The following is a 25,044-nucleotide window of genomic DNA, read 5'->3' on the forward strand; positions in this document are numbered from 1 at the left end:
AGCAAGGAGCAGATACATGTATGCAGCTATTCACATATGCATAAAATTTGGTGGTAAAGCATTCCACATTTGCAGTGGGATCATCATCTATCTGACACAACAGCAGTAGCCCTTTACTTTTTGTTACAAGCATCAATTTTCTTTGAGCTTCCTATTCCACTAATGTAGTAAAAAGAAAAAAAATACACACACACACACACATATATATATATATATATATATATATATATATATATATATATATATATATATATATATATATATATATATATATATATATATATATATATATATATATATATATATATATATATATATATATATATATATACATATACATAATATATATATAGAGAGAGAGAGACAGAGAAACATATGCACACTGGTATATATATATATATATATATATATATATATATATATATATATATATATATATATATATATATATGTGTGTGTGTGCATGTATGTGTGTCTGTGTAAATGAAGTTCTCTGATAACAGAATTGTCAAAAAGTCCAATGCTAGACAAGTATATGGAACTGCTATATACTTGTCACAAGAACTACTACATAAACAGACACACACACACACACACACACACACACACACACACACACACACACACACACACACACACACACACACAAGCAACACACATGCATGGATAAATATGCATGCATTCATGCACGCACACACACACAAACACACACACACACACACACACACACACACACACACACACACACACACACAGACACACACACACACACACACACACACACACACACACCAGTGCCTACACAGAAACACTTAACTGAGTGACTATTTGAAAGGGGAAGCAGAGTACAGCAAGGCTGTAATGCATCTATGAGTTGGTTTATTACACATATATAGAGCTAGCAGCAGGGTACTCTTGAGCCATATTTGCCTTATTTACACTGGCCATGCCCTCAGACCTCTACATTTGCAGTCAGCTTGAAAATATCATTGCAGTCTTGTTGAAAGTTGCTACACAGCAAAGCAGTAACGTTTTTGAATAAGTTCCCTCATATGTACTACATAGGCCATGCAATATGGCCTTGCATAGTGCACAAGTATTTATTTAGTGTTGACATTACTAGTTCTCTGCATTAACTTTATTAGCTACTGAAAGATGGAATCAACTCAGAATTGGCATATCTGGAGTATAAAATTAAGGATAATAGTGGTCAGGTTTTTTTCACACTTAACCATGGGTGCATGTGGAAGTTGCATCTCTGATACCTAAAAACACTATGATGTTTACATAGCTTTATGGCAATGAAATGTTTGAACATTTGCAGTTTTAAAGAACTGCAAACCATCATGGGTACTCCAGACGGTTGTTCTCCCCAGCAATCATCTCTAATTTTTTTGTTGCAAGCAAAGTGGAAATTGTAATCATTTATTTACCTAGCTCCACATGATTCAAATTAGGATCTCAGATCTCCACGTTCTGAGTAAGAGAGAGTACATCAATATTTGTTATGTAATGGGAGACAAAAGAACCTGCTAGTTAAAATTACTGAAATTTTCTGGATGTCTCAGAACCTCCAAGGAGAGTTTATTTATTTTGTACTTATTTACTGTGCAACAATCAACAAGCACACTGGCAAATGTATTATCTTATGCAATACAGTTATTTCCCAGAAACATACCTCTCAACCTCTTAATGCAAGAAATCTGGACAAAGCCTAAAATAATGAGGGGACAGAGGCTCACAAATAGTGACAGATTTTAAATATTGCACTTAAAAACTTAGAAAGTTGCTACAATAACAGAATTTTTGTTAGCATGTATTTTAGGAAGGATATGAAGTCTAAAACTCAAATGTATGTCATTATTTAATGAATTCAATCCTTAGTGATTTGTGAGAAAACCACAAAATTTATAAGGATCAGACCAAAATATAAAGCAAAAATCTGGACATTCTATGAAAATTTGAACAGTTGAGAGATATGCACAAAAAGTAATATAAGATGCCATGAACGTTAAAAGTAACTGTTTAGCCAATTATAACGTAAACCATAAATAGTAATTAATAACATAGCTTATTTCATTAAATCCATTTAAACACTATGTTGTTAAGGATAAATTTACCGCTGTTCTCTGTGAAGTCCATTTTGATATTGAAAGTTGTCTAAGTAGAGTTTTTCGAACCTGCAATAATAAGACAACATTAAGCTGAAGGATAAGAAAAGGTTTGCACATTTTAAGTCCTTAAAAAAATAAAAAAAAATTTACCTTGTCATCCATCAGTGTCCCAAGGACCAAGATAAAGAATCCCTTGAAAGGAGAAAAATAGTTTTATTTTGATTTATATTTATTACATCAGAGTCCATTAAATGTTACATTTTCACAACAAAACATTTTACTTAGGGACCTGTAAATAAAATAAAAAGCATATCATTCCATTTCACTTAAAATGTTATTAGACATCTTAAAAAGTAACACTAAGATAGTATTATGCTTTACCTTACCAGATTTCTACTAAATGTATATATTTATTTTTTTATTTTTATTTTATTTTTTATTTTACATTTGTTTACCGGGCTAGTCTAACTGGATACATGTCCATTTTCAGTAGAGGCCCGGGGAGAAAAGCTCCTAGGTAATACAATGAATTTAACACAATTCTATCTATGGATATATAAGACAAATACATCTATTTACAGTGCCAATTACAGGTTATCATAGTAAAAAACAAAAACAAAATAACAGTGTCGAATGCAGGCATAACAAAGGATGCAGTTAAAACCCAAAATTTACAGTATAGAATACAGTCATAGCAGAAGAAAGTAATATAGATTAGGAGTTCTAGAGATAGTAAGTAGAATTAGTTTTATAAGGAAGAAGTTTCTTTAGAAGAGTAGGTGGGATGGGAAGATCAGAGTATTTAGTGACTTTTGAGCTAGTCAGGTTTAGAGCATGGGCATAGCCAGTGAGTTTTGAGATGCACTTTCAGATTGTTTTTGAAACAGGAAAGTGAGGGAAGTGTGGAGAGTTCGTTTGGTAGGAGATTCCACGCTTTTCCAACTATATTAGAAAAAAGTCAGTCACCAGCCTTGGTGTTTGTTTTTAATTATTACTTTGTTATTCAGATTACCCAAATAGACACAGCCCATTTTCAGGAATGATCTGAGATCACTGTCTGGTCTAATGACAGAGAGATGGGGGGTGAAAGATAATCAGATCCTAAACTGCGTGATAAAGCTTGTTAGCAGCTCATAGCTTTAATCCTCTGTGCTAAACATTTAGTCTTTCTGTGGTTTATGTAAAGTATCTGACAGCACTAACATATTGATTTTATTATACACACACAGACACATACACTCACACACACACACACACATACAGACACACACACACCACGTGCGCGTGCACACACATACGCACGCGCACACACAGACACACATGTGCGCGTGCACACACACACACACACACACACACACACACACACACACACACACACACACACACACAGATACTCACACAGATGCACACACGTGCAGATGCACGCATACACACACACACACACACACACACACACACACACACACACACACACACACACACACACACACGAAACACCATTCATGCCTAACTTCGCACATCGGTAACACTCAATCCTCATCTGCTTGGATCATAAGTACTGGAAGTAATTTTTCATTGTCTGCACTGCAACAGCTTTACCTGGAAGGTTCTCAATGTTGTTTTAATGTTATGATTTTTCTTATGATAACTGAGTGTTCTGAATTATATATTAGTTATTATACTGCAGCCTTTGTACTGTAATTTTGTTTGTTATTCTGACTCAGGTCAGGGGTTGAAAAGGGTCCATGGACCCATCTCCCTTACCCAGTAAACAAAAATTAAGTAAAAAAAAAAATAAAGAAAATAAACATCTGTCTTTATGATATAATGGTCTAATTTCTTGCAATGATATACACTGAAGCAGTTGCCATAGCACTGGAAGATAATAGCACACCATAAATGTGACAATAATTACATGCTAGGTTTTAAAGAACAAAGGACAAATCATCAGTATCCACTCTTCAGCTGTAAAAATAAAGTAACTGAACTTCATATGTAAAGTCAAATAAAACACAGAGGGGGAAGCCATTAAAAGATGTATTGTGATATTTGTTCTGTAACTAATAAATAGTTCAAGTCACACTTAAAAACAAGATGGGCATGCACCACACAGGATAAGGTGGTCATTTTATGAATTGCAGAACAAATGGAGTAGGATAGATAATGCCACAAAAATGTAATCTCCTTATCTCTATCAAGTTCCCTGGCTTACGTCAGGAAGTGGTCATTCCCTGGTGAGACTGCATATCATGGCAGCACACATCATGCACCTAGGCTGTGGTTAAATATCACACAACAGGTGGTATTAAAATGGATATCAAAAAAAGGATGTTTGAAAGCCCCCAAACCAGAAAGCAACATGATGAATGTCTGATGACTGACTTGGCAAAAGAAAATTCATCAGCTCTTTTTTGTGGGATCATCCTATTACATACACCCCCAATGAAATGAAAGATAATAAATCTCAAGATGGTACAATACAGAGCAGGATATGGTATATTTAGTATACTTCGATGCAAAAATACAAATAAAAACAGAATTGGAGAACTGTGTTTACTGAACTGCATTTTGAACATCTGTGGAAGTGACTCATATAATAATGCGATTGTGTAATGTAATCATTCATGGCTAAATGTTTCTAACAAAAAAAGGCTGTTTCTCTGTCTGGATGCTGCAAGGACCTTCTGTGGACTGCCTGTTTAAATGCAAGAACCTCTGTCTGGAGGCTGCTTGTTTAAATGCAAGAACCTCTGGAGGCTGCCTGTTTAAATGTTTGATCCAAATAAACCAGTCTTTCTATAAATATTCATCAAACTTCTGAACTCTGTCCATCATGGACTCTAACTATATACATCATATATTAATGTATAATGTTACCATACTGCTACCTTCTGTAGGACTTCCGGTTTTTGATGAAAAACAAATGGAAAATTTGGACGTCTCACAGTTCTAGGTATTACTACAGAGTTTTGTTCATATATTTGATCAATTATATTCCACTAAACTAAAAGCCAATAGATTTCCATTGATTATTACTAGTCTTTTAGTTTAGACATGACCGAATGGCTTTATTTATTTATTTGCATTTGTTTACCGGGATAGTGCGGGTAAGGTAAGTGTGCGATAGTGACGGACTTGGGGGTTAGGGGCAGATTAAGTGAGTTAGGTTTAGGTTGCTGGTCAGGTAAGTGTGTGACAGTGGCAGACCTTAGGGTTAAGGTTTGGGTTAAGGTTAGTGCATAGATAGTTGTTTATGTAAGGTTTAGTGTAGGTTTGTAAGTTTTTTGATGTGGTTGTGTTGTGTGTGTGTTTTTCGGGAAAGGTATTTGTTTTGTTGATTGTCGGGATTTTGGTTTGTCGGGCATGTGAAGTTTTGTGTTTTTGAACTTTCTTTTTTTGTAGTTTTTTTGTGTCATTTATTTCGTTGTCGGTGTTTTGGCGTGTCGGTGTTATCAGGTAGACCCATATATATATATATATATATATATATATATATATATATATATATATATATATATATATATATATATATATATATATATATATATATATATATATATATATATATATATATATATATATATAAACAATGCCCAGCACTGTGCAGAGCTAATAGAAAAGGATATCATATGCTTGGACCCAGAGTAAATAGCCAATCTACTAGCCGGCAAATTTAGTTCAAACTTCACCCCCTTCTCCCCTCTTATATTCCAAGCTCACATACCTACATTTACACTGCCACCTCAAATATCCTATGAGCAAGTCCTCAGGGTGATATCCAAGGCCAAGAACACTACTTCCATGGGGCCAGATAACACACTAGGCTGCCTACTGATTTACCTGAAGCATAACTTATCAAACCCCTACAAATGTTCATAGGTTCATAGGTTCATACTAGGCTATCTGCCCGAGGGCATTTACAAGCCTAGCCCATCGTTTTGTGGCTTACGCCACCCCTTTAGTATGGGGAACTATACCCATTATTTTGCTGTGCCTCTGTCGAGCAGTGACACTGAGGTAATCCCTGGGGTATATCTGCGATCTCCCATCCATTGGTCAAGATTTCTCTTGAACAAGGCCAGCGAGGTGCACTGCCTCACATGTACCGGGATTTTGTTCCACAGCATAGGGAGTCTTTGGGTGATGAATCTATCCCTCCAGCATGTCCTATTAATAGCCGTGTCAAGGTTTAAGTCTCCTGCCCTTGTGGCTCTGATGGATCTAGATTTTTTGAGGTGAAGCATATTCATCAAATCTGGGTTTGACATGGCCTTGTATGTTAGGCAAAGGTCACCTCTGAGCAAGCGGTGGCGACTGAATAGAGCTGGAGTTCTTTCAGTCGGGCAGCATAGGACAGATTTTGAGACCCTTTATCCTTTTGGTGAGGAACTTTTGTGGCCTCTCCAGCTGCTGCAAGTGTCGGGTCAGATACATTCCGAATGGGGCATTGTACTCAATCATTGGTCTGATGAGTGATGAGTAAAGGGAGACTATGACCTCCCTTGATCTAGATGAGAATCCCTTCATGATAAGGTGGGCAATGTAGAAGGTCTTCCTAACTACTTTAGCTACATGGGTGTCGAATGACAGACTACTATCAACCTGGGTCCCCAGGTCCCTGATAACTTCTTCTGTGCTCAGTGGATTGCCACCTATTTGGTAGCTAGGGGTAACCTTGTTTTTCCCGAAGGGTATGACTATGCATTTTTGGCATTTAACTTTAGGCCGTGGCTCTGGCACCAGTTATCCATTTCTGTGAGACCCTTCTGAAGGATATCTGTGTCAGATGTGTTTTCTACTATGGCCCAGTTTGCAGTCATCTGCAAACTTTGTCAGCCATAACCCTCCTGTGTTTGCTTGTACTTGGAAAAGTAGATGCCAAACAAGAGTGGGCCCAGGACTGAGCCCTGTGGGACACCACTTGTGACAGGCTTTGAGTCTGACATGGCGCCAGCAGCTCTGACCCTGTGGGTTCTGTCACTCAGCCAGTTTGCAACCCATCTTGTGATGTATGGGTTGACATTTAAGCTGATGAGTTTTTCAATGATACCCGAATGGGGTATTGTATCGAAGGCCTTAGCCAGATCGAGGTAGGCTGTATGGACTGCCTTTCCCTCATCAATGGCTTTGGTGACTGTTTCAAAGAAGTCAACCAAGTTTAAAAGGCATGATCTGCCTTTGACAAAGCCAAACTGGGTTGGATCCAAAGTCTGCAAATTCCCTATGTCTTTATGTATGAGGTCCATTATGATCCTCTCCATGGCTTTGCAGATAAGGCTTGTCAAGCTAATGGGCCGGTAATTTCCAGGGTCGGTGGAGGCACCGCCTTTGTGAAGTGGTACCACAGTTGCAGTGCGCCACTGCCTGGGTACGTATCCAGAGGTAAGACTTTGATTAAACAGCTGTCCTAGCTGTGGGTTTAATTCCTCATTGAGTTCATGGAGCACACAGCCGGGGACACCATCAGGTCCCATGGATGCTGTGTTTTTTGCTTTGGAGAGAGCAGTTCTCACTTGGGCGCTGGAGATATTTGGGGGGCTGCAATCGTTTGGTATAGATATCTCTCCTTTTGGGGGGGGGAGAAGTTTGCACTGAACCTGTCAGCCAGTATGTTGGCAATGTCTGTAGGATCAGTAATCTTCACATCATTTTGAACTAGCTCTGAGCATATCTGGGAGTTTCCTCCTAGGTTTCTAACATAGCTAAAGAAGGCCTTATGATTGTCTTTTGAGTCTTTAGCTATTTTTCTCTCGAAATTTGCTTTGGATGATTTTATGAGAGCTCTTAGTTTTTACTTATAGTGATCAAGGGTGTCTTACCTTTTAAGGATTTTGCTCTATCTTGTAGTAGCTTCCTCCTTTTATTGTAGAGTTTGTTTATGGCTGGGGTCCACCAGACTGGACGCTTGCCTTTGGTACAAAGAGTCTTTGTTTTGCTTGGGATTGCCTTATCCATGCAGTCCTGCAGGTGCTGGTAGAAGGCATTTGTAAGTGATTCAGCGGCTTGAGTACTGTTTTCCGCTGGCTCGGGGGCCTTAAAGGAGACCACACTAGTCTTTAGAAGTGTGAAGTCGGCTTTTGAGAAGTTCTTTACTGTGGTCTTTTTTATTTCAGGAGGGGGTGGGATGAGGACCTCCAGTGAGATTAGTTTGTGGTCTGATCTCACCAGTGAGGGGTACACCTCCGGTGTTGAACATTGTGCTCCCATGTTCGTGATGATGAGATCAAGTATGTTATCTCCTCTTGTGGGGATGGTGACTAGTTGTTCCATGGCATTTGAGTTTATGAATTCCAGGAACTTTTGGGCTAGGGTGTTTGGGCTTGAGTAGTGTTCCCAGTCTATATTAGGGTAATTGAAGTCACCTAGTATGATGGTGTTTGGTGATACATTTATCCCCTCTAGTGTTTTCAGGAAGGCCATGTGAGGTTCCTGAGTTTGTGAGGGTGGCCTGTAACATGCTACAATTTGCAGAGCAGTCTTGCCTATGGTTAATTGCACCTGGATGGTCTCCGATGCATCGTGCGTTGCCACCAGTCTTGAGGTGTGGGTGTCCTTGATGAATATGGATACCCCCCCTCCTTTCTTGGTATTGTCCAGATTTTGGGGCCGGAACGCATGATATGAGGTAAAACCTGATAGCGCTGGGGTGCTCTCAGGAGCCTTGAACCAGGTTTCTGTCACAGCACAGACATCGATGCTCTCCATACTGAGAAGGGCCTCGAGTGCGTGCATTTTGAGATTTAGACTTCTGGCATTGAGCAGCATTACCCTTAGTTTTTTTTCTTTTTTGTGTTCTAGGGTGGTAGGTTTAGAATTTGAGCCTTGCCTAAAAAAGGCACTATGGGGGTGGCAAGAGCCTTTGCCAATATCCGGAATCCCAGGGGTGACAGGTGCAAGCCGTCCCTTGCGAAGCAGCGTGGCTTGTCCAGCATGTCATCCCAGGCAGACAGACACTGGATCCCCTTTGAATGACACCAGTGTTTAAGCCAATTGTTAAAGCTGATCATTTAATATCAGCCTATAAACAGGCTTTGTTCTGGATAAATGGAGGAAAGAAACTGTCATCCCCTTGTATGAATCTGGGACATGAAAATAGCTGTATAATTATTATAAACCTATAAACCTGATCTGCCTCATCTATAAGGCTATGGAAAGGATAAATCCATCCAGTCACAACCCCTTTTTCTCATTCATGCACAGGAGTTTGGGGTGTCATATCAACAGTGACAAATTATCTAGTACCAATGTTCACCAGACTGGTGGCAAGGATCATTAGGGAATTAATAAATAAGGACTTAAGTAACATACAAACATTCAATCCATATCAGTTTCGATTCATCAAGGGCAGATCTAGCCAACTTAACATGGTCAGCTTTTTTGAGAATGTTATTGAAGAATGGATGATAGCAAATCACTACACACTGCATGTCTAAACTTTGCGAAAGCAGTTACCATCCCCCACTCAAGTATCATATATAAAAGCTCTCCCAACTAAAAGTGAAAATATTTAGCCATGAGTAGGAACTATATATATGCACACCCCGAAGAGACACTGACCTCTCTAATAACAGCAAAAACAATGCTCCTACCTAAGAGTGAACCTGCAAGGTACCCTAGAAATTGCAAACCAACAACTTGCCTTCCAATGACGTATAAACTATACACTGGAATTGATGCGGACAAGAGTTTATAGTCATTTAGAAGAAAACTCAGTTATGGAATAGAACAAGAGGGCAATAAAAGAAAATCATATGGAACAACAGAACATTTGTTGTTAAATAAAGTCATAGTAGAGAACTGGAAATAGGGGAAGAATCTATGTATGGCATGAATTGACTATAAAAAAGCATTTGACAGTATCCCACATTCATGGATAAAAGTGTATTTAAAAATGTATTAGATACATCCTGCTACTCACATCACTGCTGCATCACAGTGACAAACCAATATGCAATTCAGCCATGATAAAGGACAAATTATTATTCCAGGGATACAAATTCAATGGGGGATATTCCAGGGCGACTCTATCTCTGCTGCTATTATGTATTGCCCTGAATTCATTATGCTGTCTACTTAACAGCTTAGGCCATGGATATAATTTGGCTCGTGGAAAACAACAAAGTGTAAACACTTCTCATCTTCTCTTTGTTGATGATTGAAAACTGTATAGCTCATCCGATGAGGAACTGAAAGCACAACTGCAAGTTGTCAGAACTTTTTCAGATGATATAAAAATGTCATCTGGTCTTGATAAATGTGCTAAAGCAATCTTTAAAGCAGGAAAACTGCAGCACCAGGAGAACATCAGCCTGGGACAGGAATGTGATATAAGAGAACTTGGGCAAGAGGGATTGTATAAATATTTGAGAATTGATGAAGGATCAAAAATGAAACACAAACAAATGTGAATAAAACTTACTAAGGAATACTTCAGAAGACTTAAATTAATCCTGAAAACAGCATTGACATTTAAGAACAAAATTCAATCTATAAACCAATTTGTTCTTCCTGTTCTAACTTACAGTTTTGGAGTGACTGACTGGCCCTAAAATGTGTTGGATAGATTAAATAGGAAAAGAAGAAGGATGCTTCATGCTCACCAAATGATTTATAAAAGTCGGTGTATACCAAGATTATATATTTCGCGTTCCAAAGGAGGTATGGGCCTCCTTGAAATTGAGTACATGTATAGATCTGCAATCGTGGGACTGCACACACATCTGCTGACCTCACAAGACCCAAATGTAGTGGAAATTCTCAAACATGAAGACAATAAATCTAAGATGACTTCCCTGCTTAGTCTAGCAGAAGCATATCGGCATGAAGCAGGAATGGAAATTAAACCAGAAGTAGATAAAAAAACAGGCAACAACTGAATGTGCCAAAAACCAAAAGAAAGAATATAAGGTGCAAAACCAGATTAGAAGGCAAAAAATGTGCAAAATGGATAACTATAGAAGAACCTCACGTTGATCAGTTTGGAATGCAGGAATGTTTAAGGACAGAGTGGTTAAGGGCACGTGAATTCAAACCAAGAGATGAAAGGTTAATATTGGCAGCCCAAGACATTTGGCTACATACACGTTGGTTTACAAAGTCGATTGGATGTGGGAGAAACAGATAAATGTAGGTTTTGTAAAACAGAACTGGAAACAGTCGCACACCTCGTTGCTGGCTGTGACTACTAATGGCAGAAGGACTGTATATTGAAAGGTGTAATAATGTGGCAAGACTGTTGCACTGGGGATTGTGCAAACATGGTATTTAAGTGGCTGATAAACACTGGAAACATAAGTCACAAAGCATCACTTAAAATTATTAAGTCTATATCACATGGGATCACCAGTTACCAACAGTTCAAAAGATAGATGCTAGAAAACCAGATATAGTGCTCCATGAAAAGAAGACAAAAGTAGCATTGATCATTGAAATTGCTACACCCAGTGACTACAGGTTCCAATAGTAGTAGGAGTAAAGGGTCTCATAAAAAAAGAATCTACAATCGTATTTAGATATGTTACCAATGCATGTAACTTCATACAAATTGCAGAAAGAGTCATTACTGGTTATATTGTGGGTGTTGCAAAATGCACTTCTGGCTGGCAAAGATTGAAACAATACTAATCTCATGAACTTTAACTGTACTTTGACTTAGGAATGGGGTCCATTCCCATCATGGTATTACAAACCCAAAAGGTTTGGAGAAATTAAAAAAGATTAAAAGTAAATTCTTATGCAACTGATTTGATAGCAAATTGGCTCACAAATAGAACACAGAAAATTAGAGAGGGTGGCTCTACCTCCTCGAAAAGACCTGTCACTATTGGAATACCCCAGGGTTCAGTCCCTGGCCCACTCCTTTTGCCATTTACTTCTCAGAGGTCAAAACTAATGTCAAGAATTTATGGATAACCAAGTTTGCAGATAACTGTAAACTTGATGCTATGATAAACACCTCTGAGAACACCAAAATCCTTCAAGAGGGCCTTTCCCAAATAAATAGCTAGTATAAAAAACATGAGCTAAAACTAAATGCCAAGAAATATATAGTCATAGTCATATCCTTTGGTAAGCATGACTTCCCTTTTAATTATCACATTGACAGCAAACTCCTAAAAGTTGACCCCAGAGTCAGAAATCTGGGAACCTACATCAACAATGAACTGTCCTTTGTTCACCATGTGTCCACCATTTTAAGAAACTCATTTTTCATCACATAGGTTATATCTAAGAGAATGGCATCCAGGTGCAGGGATGTATGCATTCTACTGTACTTGGCTCTCATCAGGCTACCGATCGTCAAATATAATTTCCCAACTAGTATGTATCTTTCCAAACACTAGAAGCATATGGAGCAGCCACAACACTTTCTCATTAAGAAAATCAAGGGTTTAAATGACAAAATCTATGCAGACCATCTCAAAGCCTTGTCCGTCTTCTCACTATCATATAGGCTATTAATAGGTGACCTATTCCTCACATATTAAGCATCAACAGACTCTATCCTGTCAGACCTATTACACAATCATAAGTCCAATGCATGAACACCCACTCAAGGGATCTCAATCTCTTTTGCAACATAAATAAAACATATTGGCAAGACAGGTATGTATCACAGAGAATACTTCTACTATTGAGCTGTCTTCATCTCCACATAAAAGTACTTACTTCTCTTACTCTATTCAAACACAATTTAGATGAATGGATGGAAAACTGTAAATTCAGATATGGTTTATCACACATGTCTCTCATGGCTTGGGTAGTAAGTAAATGTCCCAACATATCCTTGTTTTTCTTGCCTCTGGGTTATTCATACCCAAAATATAAAGGATAAAAAAGTACTATGAGACTGCTAGGCTAGGATTGTTAAGATCCTTGGAGATCAATGGCCTAGTAAATACCTATGAGTCATACCCTTGCCTCCTTCAAGATTAACCATGACTGTTGGTTGAGAACCCACAAGTTTATCCCTTGCATGACATATTTTGCTATCCTAGAAGTGGGGGATACTTATTAATGGTGTATTTGACATAGTGCATATTCATATGTTCAAAGGTGTATATCAGGCTAGCAACCACTAGGGCCCTTAAACACCTAGCCGTGCAACGCAAATGTGACCCACAAATTTGATTTATATTTGGTTTATAGGTGTGGTCTTCAGACTAATTTTTCTTGTATTTCCTATGATCCTACAATATATTAATGTGGAAGAATGAAAAAACTGACAGACAATTACAGGGATGGGTAAAAACATGGCAATCTTTGGCAAATGTAGCTTTAATTCAACAGGAAATCACATGCCAATTATTGCATGAGAAACATGGCATAGTGTATCAGCAAAACAGCATACACTTTAAAGCTTAAGGTTATCAAGGAAATATTATGGAACAAACAGATGGCAAAAATGAGATTTAAGAGGCTGCAACAAAGCAGTCACAATATGTGTGGAAGGGAATTTGAGATGTTACTGCCACATTTAATACATAAAGTAGAAATGGACAGAAAAACTGCACAGATGTATTTTTGGTAATAAGAGATGGCAGGGAACTGACAAAGTAGAAGAATGGAAAGCCATTATGTGAGACAAACAATATAATCACAGCAAGCAAGAACTGATAAGGGAAGAGCGTACCTACTATTAGCTGAGATATCTAACATAGTGCATTTAAATAAGGAGTAATAGGCAAATGTTTGGAATGGAAATATAAAATAGTCACGACTAAGTTATCTGGTACAGCACTCTTCTGAAGCCTGAGGTAAAGCATCAGAAGATCCAATTAAGAGTTTATAGATATTGTTTACATAATTAGACACTTCCTCCCTACTCAACCTCTTATAACACTCTCTCCTTTTACTTACAACACTCCCTCCAACAACCTACCCTCACCACTTATCTACACATCCCTATGCCCCCAACACACAAATCTATACTCACAAACATCCTACTCTTGACTACAACTCTTGCTTCTCTTACTATACCATACACTCTAACCTACTTCAAACATTCTTCTCTTCCTGAACAACACCACCACTACCATCAAACTCTACCATCTTCTTTCTTCTACCCCCTCAACCACAGTAATGTAACCTCCACCTCTAGCTATATATTACCAAAATATCATAGAGCTACCCATCTTACTTACTCCCTTATGAAAAAAAAAACTCAAATAACTATGACAAATTCCTTAAATTTGTAGAATATCCTCATCTACACCCCCTATTAGATGGTGATATTCACCCAAACCCTGGTCCTATTACTGATAATGCCAATAACCTACAAAACCAAACAGTGCCTGTTATCACTACTTTATCTAAATTACCTAACTCCCTCCTCATAGCTCACCTTAACATTCATAGCATAAACAATAAAATAACCCACCTGCATGCACTCTTAGATGTTCACTCATTTGATATTCTCTGTATTACAGAGACATGGCTAAAGCCCTCAACTCTGGACCAGGAGATTACCTCTCCTGGTTACAACATCCTAAGATGTGACCGTAAAACCAAAAAGGGTGGAGGTATAGCCATTTTGTACAAATCTAAACTCCAAGTATCACCCTTCAATATACTCCTACCTCCAGATACCAATTCAGAAACCCTTACTGCCAAACTTAAAATCAACAACTCCAAATCTATCTAATTTGCACATATCTCCCCCTTGGAAATAATACTAATACTCTTGAAAACATACTTAGTTACCTCTCTACCCATCTCCCTCAGGAGACCATAGAAATAGGTGACTTTAATATAGACTGGGTTACCTGCAGTTCCCCTAATCCACCTAATCACATAAATCTCTATGGATTCTCACAAATTATAACCACTCCAACTAGAATCCATAAGCCAAGCAGTAAAGCAACCATCCTAGACTGGATCCTTATCAACAGCCACCTTGATACCTATAAATCAGGAACCCTTCCTGATGATATCAGTGATCACATGCTAACCTACATTATTAAAGAAAGAGTCCATATCCCAACTAGTAACAACTTTAAAACCTCTCGCTCCAAAAAGTTTTTTAATCCAGAGAGTTTCCAAAATGAACTGAAAGCATGTGACTGGTCACCAATGTCTCATCTTCAACTTGATGAAGCAGTGACCTATTTTAACACTACATTTCTTCAAATCCTAGATTGCCACACCCCCTATCACTCTTCATGTATTTCAACCAAAATTGCCCCCCGGCTCACAAAACAAGCTAGGCAAAACATCCTCCTTAGAAATAAACTCTAGGCAAAATGGAGAGCCTCCAAATGTCCATCAGATCACCTTTACTTTAAACAGTTAAGAAATGCCACCAAGAAAGCTATTCTTAGAGACAAAAAAAGAGTATTTCCTTCATCTCCAACAAACCCATCCACAAAATCCACAAAAATTCTGGTCAAGTATAAACAAACTTCTTCATCCAGGACACTCTTCAACTCCTGCCCCAGCAGGATTCAACCATAATAACTCCAACCAGATTCCCGACACCTTTAATACCTACTTTACTGAAGCCATTCAAACCCTAGCCAATACTCTGCCACCAATGACCTCTTTTCCATTAAATTCCACTAGGACTCCTTCTCCCACCTTTCAAATACAACCTGTACCTACATCCCTAATCTGTAATCTCCTTCAAAAACTAAAACCTTGCACCCCATCTGCTGACTGTCTGCCAGCTGAATACCTGCAAATTGCAGCAAAAGCCATAGCCTACCCCATCTCCATTCTTATCAATAGAACTATTTTAGAAAGCAAGATTCCTGCCATATGGAAAGTATCCCACATCATCCCATTACATAAAGGTGGGTCATCTACTGAGCTCACCAACTTTCGGCCTATTGCCTTACTCTCTCCAATAGCGAAGATAATGGAGAAATGCATTCACAGACAACTACTTGACCACCTCCTCCAAAATAACCTACTTGCCAACTGCCAACATGGCTTCAGGCCATTCCATAGCACAACCACTGCCCTGTTGTCCTTTTCTGACTCCATAAACAAAAATCGTAACAATAACATTTTCTCCTCTGCACTATTTATTGACTTTTCAAAAGCCTTTGGTATGGTAAACCACAACATATTCATAGACATACTAAAAGCCCAATCACTTGACCCACAAGCATTACAATGGTTTAAGTCCTACCTGGAAAACAGACAGCAAGCAGTACTTTGGGATAATAATCTTTCTACATCCCTCCCAGTGAATATTGGAGTACCCCAAGGCTCCATCCTAGGACCCCTACTCTTTTCCTTATTTATTAACGATCTTCATACCCAAATTCCTCAAGCCACCTGCATGCAATATGCAGATGACTCTACTTTAATTTGTTCAGCCAATACCATAGCCTCTCTCCAATCCCTCACTCAAACTGTATTCAACAGTACTGAAAATTGGTTCACACAACACTGCCTCCTCCTGAACCCCAAAAAAACAAAATTACTGTTCTTTGCTCCAACTCTAAAATCACCTCAACTGTACTTCACAATAACCTCAAACAATGGTACTAACATAACCCCTGACACTGCAACCCGTCTACTAGGAGTAGCAATTAATAACAACCTTAGCTATGATGACCACATTAATTCTACAATAAAGTCTGTTAACAAAAAACTAGGCACCCTTTACAGAATCAAACCTTTCCTCACCCCATCAGCCAGAATGACTATTGCCCAGACCCACCTAATCTCTACCCTTTTCTATGCTTCTGCTATATATACCAATCTATCTAAGAACAACCTTACCAAACTTTCCACCAGTTATAATAATATAGCCGGATTTGCCACTGGTACCCCATTTCAAACTCATCACTGTCTCAACCTTAAACAACTGGGATGGCTAGAACTGCAAAATCAACTACTTTGTCAACAACTAGTTATCACCCAAAAGATCCTTTATCACCCTAACAATACCCCTATTCTCACTAATCTGATCACACCATACAAAAATCTTGAAACACTACGCTCAGCTAATAAGCTCCTTGTTGCCACTACTAAGTCAAAAAACAAAGCTGGGGACTCACTTTTCTCCAACACAGTAGGTAAAAACTGGAACCAGCTTCCTACTGAACTATCCACCCTTGCTTCAACTTTCCAATTTAAAAAACATCTTCAAGAACATCTTAAATCTCACTGGCTTTGTCCATGCTCTAACCCTGACTGACATCTTATTCCCCTTCTTGCTCTCTCTACACTTCTCTTCCATACTAGTCTTTGATGCTTATTTTGTAATATATATATATATATATATATATATATATATATATATATATATATATAAATCATATAGTATTGTCTTTGTTTATCTCTCTGTTATTGATATTACTTCAACCTACTAAATGACTTATTACTATTTTTGTTCTTGCCAACACAGACAATGTACTGTAACTTACTTGACTAATTACTAAATATTGTATTCTTTGTCACTGCTAGTGCTTGGAGCTTTTCTCCCCAGGCCTCTACTGAAAATGGACATATATCCAGTTAGACTAGCCCGGTCAACAAATGTAAAATAAATAAATAATAAATAAATAAATATTTTAGAAGTGTGAAACAAATATTAACCATGTCGGAGGTAATAACCAAAGGGAAGGAGAACAGAAAAAAATATAAATCTTTAATCACCGTACACTACTTAGACTTTGGTGTTCACCCATATTCCTTCCCATAGATAGATAGATATATGTCATTTGGCAAAGATTTTCTTGCAATGAGTTTATTACTTATCTTTTTTTCTAGACCCGCCAGATCTCACACTTTCCTGCATTATTTTATCCTGAGTTGTTCCGGCTTGGATAGACCTTAAAAAGAGCTTAGGGAGTACCCTTATAGGTCTGGGGAAAATTCTAGCAATAATAAAGTAAGTTCTAGCTGCTGCCTATAAGAATTTTTTTAGGTCTGGTAGTCCTAAAACTCTGTATTACCTAGAGATCATCACTTTCTTTCTTGTGAATTATGGTCCAGATTTGTTCCATACAAAGTTGAGTAGCATATTTTAGAGTTTATTGTTTAAGGGATGGGTTCCCAGAAGGGGAATACATCTGGCAAACAACAGAAGTGTTGGATGGATAAACATATGTCCCGTGGCAATTCTAGCCAATAGTGAGAGACAATTCACTGATTTTTAGCTGTACAGAATGTGTCAAGGGGAATCAATGTTTTCAGTTAGAGAGAGCAATATGTCAATGTTACTGTGATACCTAAGTAGGTTTGTGTCATGCTTCATTGTATTCTGACCACTACAGTCATTTGTTCTAGCTGTAGGTGCTGCGAGTTTAATAAAAAGAGTACAGCATTTTGTTGACTGATTGCCATTCCTGAAAGTATAAAAAAATTGGAAAATGTAGAATGGCTAGACTTTTGCTCTTATTCTTGGTCAATTCCTCATCAAATGTGTGGTTTTCTGGCAAATCATTAAGATCCGAAGTCACTAAATAATGATATACATTTGAGTTTCAGGCTTCCTAGCCTTCAGAAAATGCATGTCAGTTAAAAACCTGTTATTCTAGCAAACTATCTAAGTTTATACAAGCAATATTTAAAATCTGTCCCCGATTTAGTGTCTTTGTACCCCATTATGTTTTGGCTTTGCCTAGAATTGTTATGCTAAGAGGTTAAGAGGTATCATCAATGGAAAAAAGAGCTGAGCACGTGGCAAATATGTTGCACAAACTAAACACGGGATAAAAGAACAGAATAAAGGTAACAAAACAGGGAAAGAGGAAAACCAAATTATTGAATCAAATAATTGAAATGCACTTAAGTATACAAATAAGCTGTGCTCTACATTTTAGTACTATTACTTGGCTTGATATTTTTTTAATCTTTTATTAACTGGATTAGGGGAATAGTAAACAGACCCTGTGCATCCATAACCAGGGTCACAGTGTAATGGTAAATTCAACTTATAAAACTGCATACAGTGTTAGCACATCAATTAACCAGAATGTTTTTGCCAGATGGAAACAAACAAATGTATCAAATGCAGACCATGTTAGCATGTCACTTAAATATTACGCTTTTGGAAGACAGGAACAATTGATGGAAACCCACACAGAGACAAGACGAGCAAAAAAACTCTGCACAAACAGTAATGGGTCAACTTTAAAGCCTGGAACACAAACGTATGAAAAAAAAACATTTTAATAAGCTGCCATGCTGCCTAGGTGATGAAGAATGGTTAATTTTAATATACAGAGCAGCCACAAACTAATAGGGAGAGACTGAAGGAAATTACATAAACTAAAAACTAATGAGATCAGTTGGCTAGGACCCTGATTAGCCACAGTAAAAGAATCAGAGGACATCTGTCTGGGATCTTGATTTCACCAAAGTTCAGTCCAGTGTTGGAAGGTGCCAAATGTATTTTGCATGGATTCAGAATTCAGTTGAAGCAACTGAAGCTTCAACAGAATAGAACTAAACTGATCACTTGGCTAGGACCTTGCTGCATTCTAGTCAGAGAAAAAAAAGGATGCCTGGCTAGTGTTTTAATCCAACCAAAGTTGTCTGTCCACTTTGAGAGGCTGCCAAACACACCATGTAAGAAAATCTCTACTGCATCTGCCACTCTGTGGACAGAGGCACCTACAAGATTATGGAATGCAACAAACCTACCAGCAGAGAGCACAGGAGTAGCACATTTCATGTAGAAGTGTAGGGCTCATTGTGGAAGCAGACTCTGTGGCACACAAAAACAATTATGGCAAAAATTAAGAAAAGTGAGATGCTAACATCACAGAAAGGTATAGATTCTGATACCTATTGCGATCAAGACATATGAAATGGCATACAGAGCAAGAAAAACATATCCTTCATTGTTGCTCTGATAGATATGTGCCTTCCCCATTCTACAGTAAATCACATTACTCTGACTTCTCTCCACCCAATACATTTATAACACATCACACCAGTCAGTAGACAATATAAGCATTTATCTTGTATTTTCTGCTTGTAATGCATCCTTCACCTGTGTCTGCATGTTATGAGGGCAACTGACCTAAATATCATGCTTTATATTCTATATCCATAAATCATATGATAATGGTACAGTGCAGCCTGTCTTTTTTTCCTTTTTTTTGTTCTCTGCAGGATAATCCCACTGGCCCCCTTTCTTGTCCTCAACTGATCCACTGTTTATTCCAAAGGAATGGTAGCTCACTGGCCCATTTAATCCTGATGAAGGCAAGAGTTGAGTGTTTGGGAGCAGACTAGTCTGCAGATCTTGTGGACTGTCCTAAATCCACCCTATCAGCAATATTGGAGCTCTACCATAGCTGCCTTATAGAGGTGCATGCACAAACTCCTGACTAAATGTCACACTGCTTTGCAGCATGGAAGTGTTATGTTCCTAGCTGCGGGCAATACTTTTGCACTCCTGCAGGTATCAACAGTGCAAAAAGTCAGATTCTTCCTCTTGCTAAGATGAGCACTCTGACACTGGCCTCTCATTCCTATCTTCCCCTGTCCAGCCCCCCAGTACCCATGCTGCTAATAGACCAAGGGCCATCTGGAGTGTAGTCAGGGCTTTATCCCACTGTTCCAAGGGGCCATATTGATTTGTCTTTGTACTCTGCTTTAAACTATTGAAACTACTTTATCTAAAAATAAATTTGCAACTATGAATCAAGTAAAGTTGTTAACATGCATCATTTAAATAAATATATTTATATGTGTGTGTGTGTATGTGTGTGTGTGTGTCAGCGTGTGTGTTTCTCTCTCTGTATCTTTCTATTTGTACGTAAATATATATATATATATATATATATATATATATATATATATATATACACATGTTTTGCCTGCTGCATCTGTCCTTAGGCTCTCCTACTGCCATTGCCCTAGCCCGTTAGTTCCCAGTTTCTTACAGGAGAGCCTGTACACATGTGGTGCCCTAAACCTGCCATGCACAGATTCTAAAGAAAGCAAAGTGACAGGTGCCAAGAGAAGAACAGGGTAAAGTAAGAATTTGTCATACTGCATCTTTCAAGGATTTTTTTCTAAGCCCCAACACCCCTTGGTGTCCTGGGCTGATGTCATCTAGGTGGGTATACAACTACACCATGACGGTAACACTCCCCACATACGTGCAAATCTGTTTCTCCTTTGCCTACTAATATACAGCATAAATGACTCCCATTACAGCCTCTGTAGCACTGACTGGGATCATGAACCTATTAGTTTCCTAGTTTAGTCAATTGTCTGTTCCTCACATTTGTGCTTTGCCTTTGTGTTTCTACATTAAGTAAATTCAGGACTGTGCTCTAGTGGCAGAGGAAGGCAGCCTGGTCTTTTCTGAGCTGGGAATCATAAAACAAATTTGAGTGTGGCCCTCTAATTGGCCACAGGGCTATTTTGGATGTTTATCAAGTTTTCTGTAACTGTATAAAGTCAGCCCGTTTGCACAGATCTTGGTTCATTTCCATACAACTCGCAAACGCTTGATGACCACATTATTTTTTTAGAGAATTTGGCTTTAGTCCTGTACAGTCCAAGCACAAGATAAGTAATTCTGGTTGTTTTTTTCACTTGCATAACTTACTTTGACTGTGCTGCTGCTATATTTTCATTTATTTATTTTTTTTTAATTTGTTGCGCTTTATCATTGTAAAAAGTATATTTGTATTTTGCTGACCTCACTGCTAGCTCCTACACTGTTGAGTAACTTTTATTAGAGGGTTTCCTAGTATAGTCTGTTGCTTAGTTCCTCATCTTTGGGCGTTGACTTTGTGTTTCTAAATGGAAGAGGCTCAGAATTGCTGTCTATTGGCAGTGTGTGGCAGCCTGCTCTGTTCTGAGCTAGGAATCACAGAGAAATAAATTTGAGTGTGAACCTCTAATTTGCCACAAGGCTATTTTGTGTGTTTAATCAGTTTTCTTTGCCTGTATAAAGTTGGTTTGTTTGTGTGACACTGCTCACTGTGTATAAGATTTTAGCCGTGAACTGCATATATGCAGGCACCTAGAATTTCAAATTAATGTCTATAAATCTACCCTTGAAACATCACCAGTCTATAGTTGTGCAAAAACAAACTAGCTTGCTCAGTAACAAGTACAGCCTTTTGAGTTTTCCATAAGGTACTCCTGTGTTTACTCTATACTCCCTCTGCAACCTTATAATCAACTAAACATGGAAATTAACTCTCCTGGTATCTCCACAGCCAGCTTGATAGATGTAGGCATCCTAAGGCAATGCAGCAACTGCATTATGTTTACTGGCAACCATCTGATTCTTAAACACACGTTTACAGTATGTGAGAGATGTTATTACGCAATGTCACTGGATACAAAGTTCTCACATACAAGCAAGCAGTAATGACTAGCAGGATGTGTGTTATTGTGGAAATACTCCATGCCCAGGAATGATAACTCTACACCAATGGAAGGGCACTACTTCCACAACACACACCCTGGAAGGCATTACTGCACTTAGACAAATAGGCTAGCTCTTAAATTTTTATTTGTATTACTATTTTTTTTTCATATTTTTGATATAGAATAGCTCCTCTATCTAATGTCTCAAATTTGCTTTAGTATATGTAATTTTGGTTGAGGGAAGTATATTTCATCCAAAATGTAAGTTATGTCAGTATGCAATGCCTGCACATACAAACACACACACACACACACACACACACATACACACACACACACACACACACACACACACACACACACACACACACACACACACACACACACACATTTCCAACCATTCTTCAGAAACACATACTGACTCATATGCATATAAACACACGCACAAATTCAAAATTCAGAAGCACAGACATACAGACTCACAAAAATATATATCAATGGAAACACACACATACACAAACACATTCACACACACACACACACACACACACATACACACACTTACTCACACTCACACATGCATTCTGTTTTGCTTTGTTTGCATTTCTTTACACTTGTTAAACAGCAAAGCTCTATTTAGCAAGCAAAAAAACTGTCCAAGCTTCATGGTGGTGCTTAATAAACTGACATGTAGTGGGGCAGACATGTTTCTCAGTGGGCATTACCTGCACATTAACACCCTACTGGAAAACTAATTACTTTTTAATATCAATCAGGATGTCAGTAACACACACACACACACACACACACACACACACACACACACACACACACACACACACACACACACACATACTAAATCTTCCCTACACAGTAAGGATCAGAGATAGACCTGCATATACTGGGCTCTTAAATGTAATCTTCCTAAACCCTAATACCTCCCAGACATTGCACATACAACAGATATCCTCAGAAACCCAAAAGCAATCTACCAAATTAACACCCCTCACAACACATACTGACACATCTCATGAAGACTCAAATTTTAGTCCATAAGGTAAGTCACCACACAATCCAATATTTTGATCATAGGAGACTCCATTATGAGACACACAGATGCCACATTCACCAGGCTGAGTAAGGAGAAAGTCATGGTTAGTTTCATATCAGAGGCCAAGATGTTCCAGATCATACATGCACTCAGGTCAAAGGATCACATACCAGCATCACTCGGTCATAGTCCATATGGATGTAAATGACATGAGACATACCTCCCTGGACTATATGAAGAGAAACATGATGGAGCACTCATTTTATGTGTGCTAGGATGGTATATGCCTAGCAGTGAGTAGCATTCTACCTTCTCAAAGGATGATGCCACAATATTAACAGAAAATGACCAATGTTAATAATTGGCTTACTTTCTGGTGTCACTCCAAGGTGGTACATTATTTGTAGGCAGGGGAAGATATGGTCAACAGACCATGCTGCTTTGCCAGGTTGGTCTGCACCTCTCCCCTTTAAGCTTTCAAATACTGGCAAAAATATTATCCTCCTCTGTTAGGCAATTCTAAACTGACAAACTTTCCAATATAGCAAAATCAGTTTTAAAAAATCTAAAGGTGTTACTTTTCAGTATCAAGAGTCTAAACAAGAAAATCCACTCTTTACAAGCTCTCCTCACCCTGGAGAATGCAGACATTTTTGCAGTTCCAGAGTCTTGGTTTTAAAGCCACAGAGAGCACCCCAGCAGTGCAGAGCTACAGTACCTTCCACATATTTACAAAAGCTACTGCACAGCAGAGACTAAATGTAGGGATCTGTCAATTTATGTCAAAGACAAACATACCTTTATGCTGGTCAAACAGGGTGAAGCGATTGAGCTTCTCCATGTCCAAGTTACAACATGCAAGTACCATACAATATCTTTGCAACCTATCGGTCCCCCTCTAGAAAACCCATGACACATAATTAATCTTACTGGAAACACTTTACATCCAACCCAATACCACCCTGGACCAGATAGTCCATGCACCCACTAGGGGCATGAACATACTGGATATGGTTCTCACAAGCATGGGAGAATTCTGGGCATTCCCACCCCATTGAAATGTTCTCTCTGATAAAGTAGGACAATAAACTTGTCTCCTTTAAGATAAAAATAAAACCTAAGACCCCTGCCAACTGTGGATCATTTAGGAACTCTTCAAAGGCAATCTTCTTACTATTATATTTTACCTCTGATAACCTGTCAAAATTTCACACCCTCCACAAATACTGCTCACTATGCAGAATTGTCCACAGAGATGCTGTACAATCATGTTAATGAATGCATATAGACAGCTGTGCATTAAAAACAAGCTGTCCTGCTGGAATCTCAACATAAATTGGTTGTATAACAAAAGGAAGAAAATCATGACAAAAATTCAAAAATTAGGAAGCTCAAAAATGAGCAAGAAAACAAACCTCTCATCAGCCCAAACAAGCAACTCATAGGGCAAATCAAGTCTACCAAAACCCAATTTTGAGATAAAAATAGCCTCCCAGGCCAAGGAAAACCATAAAGCTTTCTTCAGTTTTGTCCATAACCTCAAAAGCAAGAATGTGCAGAATTATTTGTAAATGAGCCTCC

At 38.3% G+C, this 25,044-nt stretch overlaps 1 protein-coding gene across 2 annotated transcripts in view; it reads right to left on the minus strand.

Moving 5' to 3' along the window:
• LOC122794329 (mucin-3A-like) overlaps positions 1-25,044 on the minus strand; it is a 1,511,548-nt gene that overhangs the window by 156,781 nt on the left and 1,329,723 nt on the right. For both annotated transcript variants that reach the window (XM_044062634.1, XM_044062633.1), the window contains 2 exons: positions 2,265-2,306; positions 2,121-2,180 (listed from right to left, as the gene is read on the minus strand). In XM_044062634.1, coding sequence (XP_043918569.1) covers positions 2,121-2,180; positions 2,265-2,306 — 102 coding nt within the window. The remainder of the gene's footprint in view (positions 1-2,120; positions 2,181-2,264; positions 2,307-25,044) is intronic.

This window comes from Protopterus annectens, chromosome 2.part1 (genome assembly GCF_019279795.1).
Source record: "Protopterus annectens isolate FY-2018-M chromosome 2.part1, PAN1.0, whole genome shotgun sequence".
Lineage (NCBI taxonomy): Eukaryota > Metazoa > Chordata > Ceratodontiformes > Protopteridae > Protopterus > Protopterus annectens.